We start from the raw sequence: 15,223 nt of genomic DNA on the forward strand, positions 1-15,223 counted from the left end.
AAAGACATAAATTTATGCAAAAGTACTTCATGGTTGACTGTATGAAAGGCCTTACGCAAGTCAATAAACAGAACCCCTGTAAGCCTTCCATTGTCCATGTTTTTGAACCATTTATCAGTAAGACCATTCAACACTGTCTCATATGACTCAGCAAATAGCCAAATTTTAGACCTGTGATATAAAAAACTGCTAAACGGTATTTAAAAATCTCTATAATAATCAAGTTATGGAATTTGTGAAAATATTTCTCAGCATTATATTTTTATAGACGTATAAAACCATTTTATGATTGATATTCTGCACAGATTTTTTACCACATTTTGCAAATTTGTGTACCAATATTTTTCACTCAAAATCGCAATTTTTTGAAGACATTGTACCAATTTGTTGTTGAAAAATTATCACTTATATGTTGAAGAATATGCATTTGGACAAAACTATGTGGGAATATCATGATTTGATTTTATAAGAATTCAGTGGTGGCCATAAATTTGTTCAATATAATGGACTAGTTCAGTATTAGATATGAAAGATTATTTACCCATTGAATTCTAGTGTATACATCACCAATATATCTACACAATAATTATTTTAAAGGTATCCAAGAATGAGAAGGAATGGAAAATTTGGTTTGATACTGATGCTCCAGAAGAGGAACAAATCCCAGATGGATATGATGCAGTACTGGATGCATTCAGGAGACTTCTGCTAATCAGGTAAAAAAAAAAAGTTCATTTTGATGTAAAGAATCTTACATTTTGCATAATGTGGCAATGCATGTTTTTGCAAACTGTTTGAAGGATAAAATTGTTGACATCTTCATTGGCTTTTTATTCACCCCTCTTTAGACGAGACATATTATGGTACAGCAATGTCTGTACATCCATCTGTTTGTCCATTTGGGGTTTTCTGTTTCTATTTTCATTTCTCTGTCACATTAAGCTAAAACTTGCTATATAGCTTCTTTGTGGGTCACTCGATCATGTTTTCACATCTTTTCGACTTCTCTCGCTGGAGTTTTGCCCCTTTATTTGAAATTATTGTTATATGGAGGGTACATGATTTGTCTGGCTAACTCCTCCCACAGTTTTCAAGTGAGGACCTTGTTATTTTACAGAGTGTTTGTATGGGTATTGAAAATGTGCATGTGGCAAGGATTTGAATTTCTTTGATTTTTGAGAAAATTACATGTAGAATGTAGTCAGTTTTGAGGAAATATGGCATAGAGTACATGATTTGTCTGTCTTAATTATCCATCTGTATATACAATTGTTTATTTTTTCTATTCAAAGATGTGAAAAAAGCAAATACTTAAAGAACTTTACTAGGTGACTCAAGATGGGTAAAACTTCTATTTCTCAGTTCTCAATCTCATAGTCCCAATTTTTTTTTCCCTATGTAAATAAGCATTTACTCTTTTTCTCATATTCCTGATCTCCCAAGTAAAATTTAAGTCCTGTTTTATATGTATATAATCCTTTAATAAAATTACTCGATAAGTAAATAAATCTGGCCTACAGTTACTCCCTTATGCTGGATTAATTGATTGTATCTTGCTTCATGTCCCTCTCAAGAATTTTTCACTCATATGGAGACGGTCACCAAGACCGATGAAGGGCTTCAAATTTAGGCCTGTGCTCAGCGCTTACAGCCATTGAGCGGTGAGGGTTCTTTAGCATGCCACACCTACTGTGACACGGGACATCTATTTCTAAGGTCATCTCCAAGGACCTGTGACATTCACACCTGATGCTGAGCATTTGGCAATGGAGTTGTAACTACCTGTTTTAACGACTTGGGTCTGTTGTGGCCGGGATTCGAACCCCGACCTCCCGCATTCAGGGTGAACGCTTTACCTCTAGACCACTGCTGCAGTTCCTTACACTGGAAGTTGGAGGTGCACTTACCATTGTGGTCCTAAGCTTCACATCAAATAGTATTAACAAACAGTGTATAGTAAAGCTTGCATTATCAGATTCTTTATTATGCTGAGTTTTAACAAGTTGTATTATATTGATGACAAAAACAAGGTTTAGTTTCTTCGATTATGTGCACTCTGTCAAATTGTAGAGTTGGAGAAAGGGAGGTGATTACAGTCGTATTTGACGTTTATTTCTGTCAAAGTTATAATAACTTTTGAGCAACATGGCGACTAGATTAGTAGCAAAACTGCGATTTGACAAGGTGAAAATACACAGCATCTTATAATTTCCTTTCTTCTCTTTAAGATCCTGGTGTCCAGACAGAGCTATACCTCAAGCTAGAAAGTTTATAGCAAACTCCATGGGTCAACGATATGCGGAATCAGTCATTCTCAACTTATCGCAGACATGGGAAGAGAGCAACACCAGAACACCGCTCATATGTCTTCTTTCAATGGGATCTGACCCTACCAATCAAATTGAATCTCTATCAAAGAAAGTTCAACTAGGTAACATTTATTTTGCAAATGGTTTAATTTGTTGCATCTAATTTTCATCTGGGGAAAAGATCTTCAAGTGAGCTTTTCTGGTCATCTGTCCATTGTATGTTGTATGCCCATCTGTATATTACTTCTATTAAAATTTCTAGACAATTTTCAACAGCACATGGCAAAGAATGATTTTTTCGTATAGCTTTGCAACATCAAAATATATTAAATCAGGCAATGCTGTGTTCTGGGATATTGATCTTTGTGAATAAGTTGTGAGAACAATTTTAAGGTAGATTTACTGTAAGCATTCATATATTGGCACAATTAAAATTTAGCACATTTTCCTGCTTGAAAATAATAGTGCAATCATATAGTAGCACATTTTTAGCTCTTCTGAGCCGAAGGCTCAAAGAGCTAATGCTATGACCATTTGTGCGGTGTGCGTAAACTTTTTAGAAAAAGGGCTATAACTCAAGAACCCCTTGGCCAATTTTTTTCAAATTTGTTACAGGGTATCATTGGCCCAAGGGCTTTCATACATACTAAATAGAGGGATGTGACCCTTTAACAAGGGGAGATAATCAGGAAAATACAAACAAAAGTAGTGGTTGCTAAAAAATCTTCTTCTCAAGAACCACTGGGCAGATTATCACCAAACTTACACATAAGGATGAGGATATGTTGTAGATTAAAAATTGTTCAAGGCATTACCCTGGGGCAAAGGGCGTGGTCTCAAGGTCACTTCAAAGTTGACCTAAATTTATATTTCCTTAAATCTTTGATATTTTAGTCATTATAAGGACTAGGATCATCAAATTTTGACAGTTGATGCATCTTAGGACCTTGTGTCAAGTTGTCTCAAAAGTAGGTCACGATGACCTACTTTTTTAATTTTGCAGGTATTTATTTTAAAATTAATTTTGATGCATATCTTGGACACTTTGAAGCCTATGATCATCAAAACTTGTCAGTTGGTGGATCATGGGACCTTGAAATGCGTCAACTGAAAAATAGGTCACCGTGACCTACTTTCTGAATTTTATGGCTTATCATTTATAGATATATTTTAAGTTGTTATTTCAAATCTTGTAAGTTGATGCATCTTGAGGCCTTGAAACATATTTATAAAAAAAGTAGGTCACAGTGACCTACTTTTTGAATTTTGCAGATATTCAAATTTCACATTTTCAATTTTAGATGCATATTTTGGGCACTGTAAAACCTAGGATCATCAAACTTTGTCAGTTGATGCATCTTCAGTCTTCGGTTTGTGTCGACCAAAAAGTAGGTCACCGTGACCTACTTTTGGTATTTGACAGCTAAATTACTATATTTCAGACACTATTTGACCTACAATCATCAAACTTTGTCAGTTGATGCATCTTGAGTCTTCGGAGTGTATCGACCAAAAAGTAGGTCACTGTGACCTACTTTTGGCATTTGACAATTATATTTATATATTTCAGCACTAATTGACCTACAATCATCAAACTTTGACAGTTGATGCATCTTGAGTCTACGGAGTGTGTCGACCAAAAAGTAGGTCACCTTGACCTACTTTTGGAATTTGACGGCTATATTTATATATTTCAGATACTATTTGACCTACAGTCATCAAACTTTGTCAGTTGATGGGTCTTGCATGTTCAAAGGGTTTCAACCAAAAAGTAGGTCATCTTGACCTACTTTTGGAATTGGACGACTATATTTATATATTTCAGATACTATTTGACCTACAGTCATCAAACTTTGTCAGTTGTTGGGTCTTGCATGTTCGAAGGGTTTCGACCAAAAAGTAGGTCAACTTGACCTACTTTTGGAATTGGACAACTATATTTATATATTTCAGATACTATTTGACCTACAGTCATCAAACTTTGTCAGTTGATGCGTCTTGCATGTTCAAAGGGTGTCGACCAAAAAGTAGGTCACCTTGACCTACTTTTGGAATTGGACGGCTATATTTATATAATTCAGATACTATTTGACCTACAGTCATCAAACTTTGTCAGTTTTTGGGTCTTGCATGTTTGAAGGGTGTTGACGAAAAAGTAGGTCACCTTGACCTACTTTTGGAATTGGACGGCTATATTTATATATTTCAGATACTATTTGACCTACAGTCATCAAACTTTGTCAGTTGATGGGTCTTGCATGTTTTGAGTTCGCTGACCTACGATTGGAATTTGACAGCTATATTTCAATATTCAGATACTAATTGGCTTAAAATCATCAAACTTTGTCAGTTGATATTTCTTGGGTTCTCAAAATGTGTAAACCAAAAAGTAGGTCACATTGACCTACTTTTTTTGAATTCTTAGGATTTAACTAAAGATTTAGAATACTAAGAGGCTAAGAATAGAAATGGTGGGGTTGTACAATTTATCAGAAGAGCGATTCTAGGCCCTTGGGCCTCTTGTATAATTTTATCAATTTCATAGACAAGTATATGCAAATATTGATTTAGTGATTCATTTGAATTAGGTTACCAAGGTTATCTCCAAAAGTACTAAAATTATTATTACCACTAAAATGGATATCTTTACAGTAATACTGATCTGTATCAGAAGAGCTTTTGATTTATTGTATGCTGTTTTGTGCAGAGTCAATGATGCATATGTTTTTCAAGATGCTCTTTTGCTCTCGGACATTGTAAAAAAGCCGAATCTGGAAAGCTAAGGACAATTAAATTTTGTCGTAATTTTTTTGTTACAAAAAAATTAACACCTTGTGCGATTAAGATGTCCATTGAACACTTGAAACTAATGGGCACTTTGTTTAACTTTACCTTAAGAACTTGATATATTAATTGTATTTTTAATAGCAAACAACTGTAAAATAAATACTGTGGAATCATTTTAATTCGTGGGGGACTGGTAATGTTCATGGGTAAGCAAAATTTTGCTGGTTCATGGGGATGCAATTTTGTGGGTAAACGATACTATGTCACTAGGAGAGATAACTCTACTTGGTTAAAAAAATGTTTGAGGACACGTAAATTCGTGGGTAAGAATGACCCACAAAATCCCCGACCATCAATCCCCCATGAACAACGAGGATTCCACAATATAACTTTCAGTATGATTGACATATGAGTTATATCCTCTTTCCTTTAACAATTGAGATCAGGTATGTGGTATCAACCATTGTAGCAAGTTTAACAAAAGTGTCATGATGCTGTATGAAACAGGTTTTAGGTACACAAATATCAAAATATCTTATTTCTGTTAATCTGTGTGTTTTTTACAAAGATTTCAGAGCTATTTCTATGGGTCAGGGGCAGGAGATTCATGCTAGAAAATTAATAGCTCAATTCATGAACAGTGTAAGCTTCAAATTGCATTTGTTGTTTATCGTTATTGTTGAATTTGTTTCGTTATAATTATTGAAATTTCTAGTAACTCATTTCTAGTTGTGATGTATGCAGAGGGTTTAATTTTACATTTGAAATAATATCATATCATAACTATCACCTGCAGAGATGCCAACAGCTGTGATTTCAGCAGACCCTCTATTTATTTTAACCCTTCAGATGAGACTGTCTTTGATTTTGCCATTGAAAATCTATGATTTCTTAAATTGTTAAGGAGGTATGCTACACCAGAGAAATTTTATGTAGATGAAAAGTGGAGGATATGTACAACAATATTTTGAAGTTGAAAAATTTCAAATTTACTTTATTTTGTCAAAAAATACAGTTTTAGTAGAAGGTAATCTGAAAAAAATTTAAAACCCCTGCTGGACTCGAACCTGCGACCTACAGTTCAGCATTCGGTATTCTAACCTACTGAGCTACTCGGCTAGGTATTTAAATAGAAAAGGAAAAGTCAAATATTGCTGATATTGATTTTTTCATCCATGTTTTTAAAGGAAGTCGGCCATTATGACAATGTAGAGTACTACCTTAATGATTTTTTAAGGTTTTGGCCTTCTAATAAGATCACCTGAGGTGAAGGTACATTAGTGAACAAACTTCACTTATGGTATTTTCTTCTCCAGAATTATTGGGTCAATGAAACATGCATCAGAGTATCATCAGTCAGCAAGGTGGATAGACATTTGATATCTCACCTGAAAGGTCATGTGAGCTTTTCTAATCACCTTGCAATCCATGAATCCGTCCTTCCATTTCAAATTCTTCTCAAGAACCACAGGGCTAATTTCAACCAAATTTGCCACAAAGCATGCTTAAGTAAAGAGGGATTCAAGTTTCTTCAAATGAAGTACCATGCCCTTTTTGAAGACGAGATGATAAGAAATAGTGAAAATCTTATGCATCTTTTAAAAATCATCTCAAGAACCTCTGGACCAATTTCAATCAAACTTGGTACAAATCATCCTTGGTAAATGGGGTTTGAATTTCTGTCTTATATTGTATGTTGGTGTACTTTTCATACTAGCATACTTGAATTTGAATAAACTAGCTGATATGACGTCTTAAATTCCATTCAACAAATTTATAAACGGCTATCCAGATAAACAGTTGGCAGCCTGTCATCCTGTGAACTTGGCTATCCGTGTGCGCTGAGATGTGACTGATGACTTACATGTAGGTTACTTGTACCCTGTTAGTCCGATATATTTTTTTTACCGAGTACTCAACTAAAGCCTCCGAGTACTCGACTAGGCTGTCCGAGTAAAATTGACATCCCTAGTTCAAACTGTAACAGGAAAACCTGAATAGTGATGTTTTCATGTGTATATCACTTATTTTGCATGCAACACTTTTGGTACATACCCGGTATATATACTCTGATAGAAATTTTTACTCTGATAGAAATAATAGTTTAGTTATGAACTAAATCTTGGTTAAAACACACATGGGGAGAACTGGATTCATTATAATCTTGTGGATTTCAATGTTTTTATTGTTAAATTGGCCAAATATCCCTTTAACAGCAAAAGTAATGGATGCTTGTACATTCACTTCAATTCTTTGTTCTTCAGATTTAACTAGCAAAGTCAATTAAACATTAGTCATCTTACCTTGGTGTCTAGAGCACCTTGTGGCAACATTTGCGCGTCATTCAAGCATAGGGTGACTGTCGCGGTGTAACCATACAGTATGTATATGGATGTACAACATGATATTGATCACATCCAGAGCAAGACAATTATAGAGCGTCAAATTGACATGAACTTAAATTATTGAAGATACAGATCTATAGTTCAGTCTATGCGAAAGTTTTTTGGACCACACAGGACATTCGGTCCTGTGTAATCAATGAACACACCGGACCGAACCAAATTTTGTCAGACCGAAAAACCTAATGTAAAAAAGTGAAACATGTGAAAATGCAAAACCAAGGAAATCTTATTTATTATACTAGTAATACTATACCAGGGATCCCTCCCGCATAATACTTTAGACGGTCCATGCGGTTTAATCACATTCATTTACGTATTTGGATTTGTGTGATATTTTTTACTTATAACAAACATTTAAGAGGGTGTCCATTATGATATTAGGCAGAGGTCGGCACATGCTATCTCTCAGATTTTCATGAAACTTTGTGCACAGGTTCCTACTGACCCCAATATGAAATTTGCCAAATAAAAAGTTTCTATCATGTTTAGTTTGGGTTCGACATGGAAAAACAACTTTGAGATAATTTTCGGTGCAAAAAGGTCACGAAATATTGAAAAAAAGTGCTATGTTTGAACAGCTCTAAAATGTCATATAACTAAAAAATAGAGAAAAGCAATATTTTATATGTTAGATATACACTATATGCAATAACTAAGAGGGTTTTTGTGTGTATATTCATCCAATGAATGAATTTATTAATTGTTAAAATTGCACATATTTCACACCAATATATTTTACAAAATAATGATCAAAATATAAGATCTCACAAAACCCAATACAATGTCTCAAAAGAAATAGATTATGTATAACCAGAAACTTGAAGAGGTGTATTTCAAGTTACAAAAATAAATTCAGTGGGAAAAGCAAGGTTTGATGGTGAAAAGTTGAACTGAAATCTCAAAATTTTCAATAAGTGCAAAAAGGTCAACTACTTAAATGAAGATTGTTGAACTACATAAATAGAAATAAATATGAAGTAGATATAACAAATCAATGATTAAATGATTAAAATTCATGAAAAATTACTAGAACATATGAACATTCAGAAATAAATTTCATGTCTTTGTATACATTCTATATAATAAAGGCCAAAAAATGCCTATGTAATTCATTGTATAAAATTTTACAATGTTGATTTTTAGAGGTCATTTCTGACACAGGATTTGAGATAATAGTCAATTAATTAACACACATATATGAAGTTAAAATTATCAGTAAATCAAATTTTAATAAATTGCCTATCATGAAGAATCTAAATTCATTCACTCACATTACAAACTTGACATTGGCAGATCCCGAGGGGGTTGGGGTGGAGGGGTAGAAAACACCCTCTCCTTTTCTCTGGGACATCTAGATAGTTATTTAGCATTAACCAGAAATTTTTTGACTCTCTTGTAAAGCATTTCCCTTTGCATTCATGAAATAACATGCCATATTCCATTTTCTGCCTACATCAGATTGGCAGACTTGCTTTAATGCATGTTTACTCTGATGTTGAAATATATATTGACCACTTCCAGATACACAAAATGTTTGTTGAATTTTACCCAGTGACAGAAAATGTTCATAAAGTATCTTCAACTGATGCATAAAAGGTTACATGTAACTAGCAATCAATAATAAACATATTTACTTTATCAATTCATCGGATATGACCTAATGCAGATTTTAGATCATTTTTCTGGACCCCCCCCCCCCCCCCCCCCCCCCTTCAAATCACTGTCTCTGTCTCTGTTTAACAAATGACAATAAACAAATCATGTCTTAATGCCTGGTACTTAGTAGCATGGTTTGCAAAGTAAGAGCTAGTGCATATTTCTGACATTTGTTACAAACTTTTCCCCTAGAAATTATGAAAATTGGCACTGAATTTATATTGATACATGTATATTAACAATTGATACATTTCACAGTATGGAATCTTATTTTGCCACCCCACCACTCTCTTCTAATTTATGTCTAATGCCATAGCAGTGTTTCTTTTGAATATTGGTTCACAAACAGGAATAAAATTTGTCACTTCAAAAATTGAAATATGCTGCAACCATAGAGTTAAAGTAGTGGTCATCATTTGATTATCTTTGTCAGCTGCAAAGTGTTTCTGTGAAATAACTGTCAACATATCTAGATTGAAGTGGAGCTATGAGTTCTGCAATTCCCCTTATAACTTCACAAGTCTTTTGTCTGTAGTAATTCTGTGTTCTCTCCAAAGCCTCTTCCTATCTTGGACTCAGCTGAGATCTAAATGACAACAGTTGTGTAAATTAATGGAAATAAAATGATGAACATGTTTAAATAGCACTGTAAGCAATGCACTAAGAAAGTCAAGATCATATGTTTGATATAGTCACAAGGTCAAAGGTCATGATATAAAATAAATTCTGGTCATTAGGCATTTCATGTGAAACAAACTAACCCAATACCTTATCCCTCAAGATATAACAGATCTGGTAATAATGAATGTTTTTCAAAAGTAGGTCAACATGGTCAAAGTCAGAAGTTCAAAAGTAAAGCTCTTTTCATTAGTAATCTATAATATGTGAAATCTATATCAAAGCCCAATCCAAAGTGGCTGAGAAACTATATACCAATTTAAAGTTTTTGAAAATCATGCTATTTTAAAGAGTAAGGTCAGGTACTAAATTAAAAGTCTGGTAATAAAGAATATACACATTTTGTATATCTTTATGTAAAATATCAATATAATAAAATCTGGGTTAAACTTCAAAACCAAGGTCACAATATCAAACAGCATGGTATCAAATGAAAGTTCTTGCCATAAGATATCTAAATACTAAACATAAAAGGCTAGACTACCTTATATATAGTTCAGGAGAATTACCTACTGTAGGTTATATTTTGTTAAAAGTAGGCCAAGCACAAAAGTAAAACCTTGAAAAGAATTTGTTTTAATTTCCTGTATATTCCCACATCATACTTTGATCGCCTTCATACCCTAATTCTTTAGCCTTCAGCTCAGGTGAGCTAAAAAATAAAAAAAAACTATATATATTCATATTCAAAAATTAAACCACATTCTGATTTCAAAACATCACCTCTGACTTATATATATATGTATATATATACGAGCTAGTATTTGAAATTATCTAAACAAGAATTGTCTGAAGAGAGTTTAAAACTTGTCGAGTGGGTTAAAATCTTTGATAACAGTCATGAATTAAAAATGCATGTATGTGTTGTGTGTGGCATGGTGACATCACATAAAACTTCAATATGAAGGGTCAAGGTCGTAAGGTAAAAATGTTACTATCATATGACATGAAGGAACACACATTTCTGAAATATCCAACCCCCATCTCTAACCATTCTTATGTTATTGTCAAAGTTAAAGTTTTTATATTCTACATGTATGTCTGTCAAGTGAGTTAAAACAAAAGGATTGTGACATCATAACATTGGATGCCTTTGGTCAGGATTTGTCTCAAGAAATATACATGTCAAATGTGGAATTAAGCTCATATCTGTAATAGTTCTAAACTTACATAATTTATGAATTATGACAATATGACAAGGTCAGATGTACCATGTTCTGAATTTAAAATCTTTTGATTGAAATAAATAAATATACTCACTGATACAGTCTGATAATTGGCTTGCAGTAGGGGTGATTTGACTATAACTATTTTCCAAATCTGTAATGAAATGGGCGTTGTATTCATTATCGAGCTTTGGTAATTGGTATATACATGTATGTCACACTAATACACTTTAGTACCTGTGTGCATGCAAATAAATCATCAGATTTTGTGTCATGTTAAACCATCTGAATTTTATAATCCATTCAGCTTAAATTTAGAGAAATTAATGATATACATCAACCTGTAACACACACCCCACCCCCACACACATAATGGTTCTTATAGTTACATAATTACATGAATAAATATATATCATTATTTTTTTTATATTTATTATTCGGTTTTAGTCACATACATACATGTACATATACTACCCTCTCACACTGATTCATTCATCCTTTAATAGTTATTAAATCTAGGAATCCAAAAAACAAACACATGTGAAAAGTAGCTAGTAAAAAAAAATCAGTCAAAAATAATCTGATATAATTTTAATATATATTATTTTTTATGCAGGACAATAAACACTTTTCACCACTTTCATCTTGTTTTTGTGTGATTCTATTGTTTCTTAATTCAATGATTTGTGAATAAACATTGTGTTGTAGTACAGATTTTAAAAATCCCTACATTAACACCCCCCCACCCCCCAACACCCCCCAGATTGATTTAATAGTTTTTTTACTGTGGGGATTTATCATTTTAATCATTATTATTTTAAAAAGAATCATTTCATCAAATGAATTGTTTGCATTGACACATCATGAGAACTTGCATCAAAATTGTCTAGCAATCAAAGACAGTTTTCAAAGAAAAATAACAGAGAAAATTCGACATTTATACTTACCACTTCCAACGGGAACAAATATTTCCCTTGAAACATTGAAGTTTACTGCTCTGTCTGCTTTACACTTTCCTTTGTGTAGTAGATAACAACATTTGGTGGTGGTTGCCTCCAGTAAATCCCAAAAGAATCGCAATGACCTCGGCATACTAGTAAGCATCTGCACCGTGCACGATAGTTTAAACAGTTAAACTTTTACGTCGAATTCGAAGTACCCCGATCTGTACAGCAGGGGGTCAATCTCGGTTGAATATTACACGCAGTTCCAACTTTAAAATATCTTGAATATCCACTTATGTCTTTTGAACAATTATTAAGGATTGACAAGTCCCTAAAATAAGGACCACTCCTAGAAAAACTTCACGTTTCTATCACTTGTCAGCCATATCTGTTTACCCACGAAACTTTGATAAGGTCCGGGCTGAATATTTATTTTTCACCATCAAATTTAAAAAAAAATTAATTCCATGTTTACACTTGATAAAAAAAATCAAGATAAGTGAAAAATGTTCTAAATAAATACTGTTTTCTTCGAAAATTACAATTTATGCAAGTTTCGGATCATTTTACATTTTTTACGCCAAGGGAGGTAACTCAAATTACTGGCTTTTTGGCTACTTCTGTCAGTAATTGCTCAACAACAGCATTGTTTCCCAGCAATTTTATTGTTTCATCTTAATTATTAAGGAATTTCCTTCAAATATTGTTTATACTTTCTGGACAAATTTTATTGTATTGGGTATTATTTAACTTTACAAAATGATCATTTTCTATAGATTATATAGTGTCCTCGAATTTATGAAATAGGCCAAGTTTTGGCATCTAACAATGTTTTTTGTGAAATTCACTTTACATACAATAAAATTGGCGTATGACCTTAACTTTTATTGGGTATAAATAAAATTTTGGGGAATTGCATGTGCCAGCCGTATTATAGCTACTGCCTGATATCTCCGTGGACGGCCTCTTAAATGACTCCGCGTCAAAATAATAAAGCTTAAAACCGGATACTGAGACATCGGACATTCCGGTCCGGTGTAAAAAAATGACACATCGGACCTGAGGCACTGCACATCGGTCAGGTCCGACGGTCCGATGTCTTTCGCATAGACTGATAGTTATGTGAAAAATGTCATCAATTCATTTGATTTGCGCAGCAATTCAGTATAAGATCTCTTCCATAATAATTAATGATATTGTAATGATCTGGTGTGGTTACCGTGATCTCCCAAAGTACTCCAGACCATTCAAAACCTCGAGGAACAATGTACCATCAGTTGAAAATAACTCAACTTTAAATTATGAATCTGGAATAACCGGATTATGTATATACCCATCATCGCAAACCACACCTATTTTCTCCATTTACACTACATCAAATGCTGTGGCTGTATGATAAAAAAAATCCTTGACTTCATGAATATGAATTTATGTTCATAAGTCAACCAATCTGTGAGCTTCCATGATTTTTTTTGGTGGAAAGAAAATCATTCGGAGGTCATTGCATGCTCGTAGCGGAATAATTCGAGGATTGTTGAGTGAGAACAAACAGGACACTTTTTAGCTGTTGTAACTAATTGTTGCTGTTGCTTCTTTGTTGACTTAATCAGTGTAATAAATTTACCATACAATATGCTTTCTCTTATAGATAATTGCCTGATCAACTATAGTCTTTCAGATTTCAACAAATCCACTTTACCCAGAATTTCCTCATCAAGTTTGAGAATACAATTAAATTTATTAACACAAAATTTACATGCATATATATAACCACTGCTGTTAATGTGAATTTCATTTGATAAATACTTATAAACTTTACTTGCTACTATAAACAGGAATCTGTAGCCTAGCGTTTTGTCCGTTTTACTTATAAACAAATACCGCACGTTTTAGGTGTGGGCGCAGACATTAAAATATTGGAAATCTGTTATTGTAAATGTGATTGGTCAAATATATTATTGCATCATTTTATAAACATTCATGAAAATCGAGGGTTTTGCTGATCATGGCAGCTACGGTTTGAGGTAGCTGGGTAGGTACTATCGGATTCAGTTAACCGTGGCTAGCTACGATAATATATATACCTAGCATGCATATATCTTTTATTGTGTGTAAATAAAATGGACTCCTCAATAAAGGTGAAATAAAGACTGTTCATTGTTTGATGCTATTACATACACACAACACTTTATAATAATGATGTACCAAGCATACATGCCAACTTTTAAAAATCCGCATGGGGGATTTTGCACGCGACGCCCTTTTTTCAAAGCTCTAAATTCATGACATTTTACCATGAAAATAAGTATTTGTCTATTCAAATAATATCAATCTAATCATTGTACATGTATCATATATTAACACAACATCAAGTGTGTTTGACCATTAACTTTAACAAAACTATAAAAAAAAAAAAAAAAAAAAAAAATTAAAAACACTTTGAAAGATATATACATAATTATTTTATTGTGAACAAAACTTTTTCACCCAAGACATCTGAAATAATTACCAGGGGAAAAAACACATTAAAATATATATTTTTACTTGTAAATTAAGGCTACTTGCTAATATGAAATTCAGTACAGACTTGTGTGAATTACGCATTACAAAGTCTGGTATTGAATACTACACTATATAGACTATATATTACATTGCTATAGACAAATAGATTCGGATAGCCTATATTATTATAGTTGGGGAAAAAATATATTTGACATACCTAATTGCATATTTTGGATGCTGTCAGTGAGAGGCAAAAATCGAGTATGTCCGATTGTTTGGTGGTGACACTATCATCGTTGTCATTCACGTTTGTGTAAAGGATATATCAATTTGAAATCCGTCTTCCCGAATAATTACTATCAAAACATGCTTCCCGGTGTCCAATAAACATCCCAACACAGGCAGACCAGGAAAATTACACCACCCCGATATCACGCGACACAGGTAAACAGCAATGGCTGACTATTGTCCCGATTTCTGATTGGCCAGTTCAGAAATGACGCGGGATTTCAAATTCCGGTTGGAAATGGGGATTTGTTGTCGTAAAATGGGAGATATTTTTAGAAATCAGGATTTCAGGGTATTTTTGCAATCCCGATCGGTATATCGGGATTTGTCTTTTCAACTGCTTCAAATCGGGAGAATGGGAAACAGATGTTATAAAGTTTTAGTAAATATTAACTGAATCTGTGTTGTACCAGGACTGTTAATGGCCTTGATTTCCATGTGTACACTATGTCTGATGTAATAGAATTATTTCAAAACATGACTTTTCT

The 15,223-nt window shown here is 33.4% G+C and overlaps 1 protein-coding gene and 1 long non-coding RNA gene across 2 annotated transcripts in view; one reads left to right on the forward strand and one right to left on the reverse strand.

The window, feature by feature from the left end:
- Positions 1 to 15,223, forward strand: part of LOC125678099 (dynein axonemal heavy chain 8-like) — a 281,238-nt gene that overhangs the window by 246,808 nt on the left and 19,207 nt on the right. Inside the window, exons 78-80 of the mRNA XM_056156251.1 lie at positions 598 to 716; positions 2,229 to 2,431; positions 5,665 to 5,738. Coding sequence (XP_056012226.1) covers positions 598 to 716; positions 2,229 to 2,431; positions 5,665 to 5,738 — 396 coding nt within the window. The remainder of the gene's footprint in view (positions 1 to 597; positions 717 to 2,228; positions 2,432 to 5,664; positions 5,739 to 15,223) is intronic.
- LOC130052139 (uncharacterized) lies at positions 8,163 to 14,978 on the reverse strand. Its single transcript, XR_008800521.1, has 2 exons — positions 10,395 to 14,978; positions 8,163 to 9,743 (listed from the first exon to the last, which is right to left on the reverse strand). It is a non-coding gene; the product is annotated as an uncharacterized LOC130052139 (long non-coding RNA).

This window comes from Ostrea edulis, chromosome 2 (assembly GCF_947568905.1).
Source record: "Ostrea edulis chromosome 2, xbOstEdul1.1, whole genome shotgun sequence".
Taxonomy (NCBI): domain Eukaryota; kingdom Metazoa; phylum Mollusca; class Bivalvia; order Ostreida; family Ostreidae; genus Ostrea; species Ostrea edulis.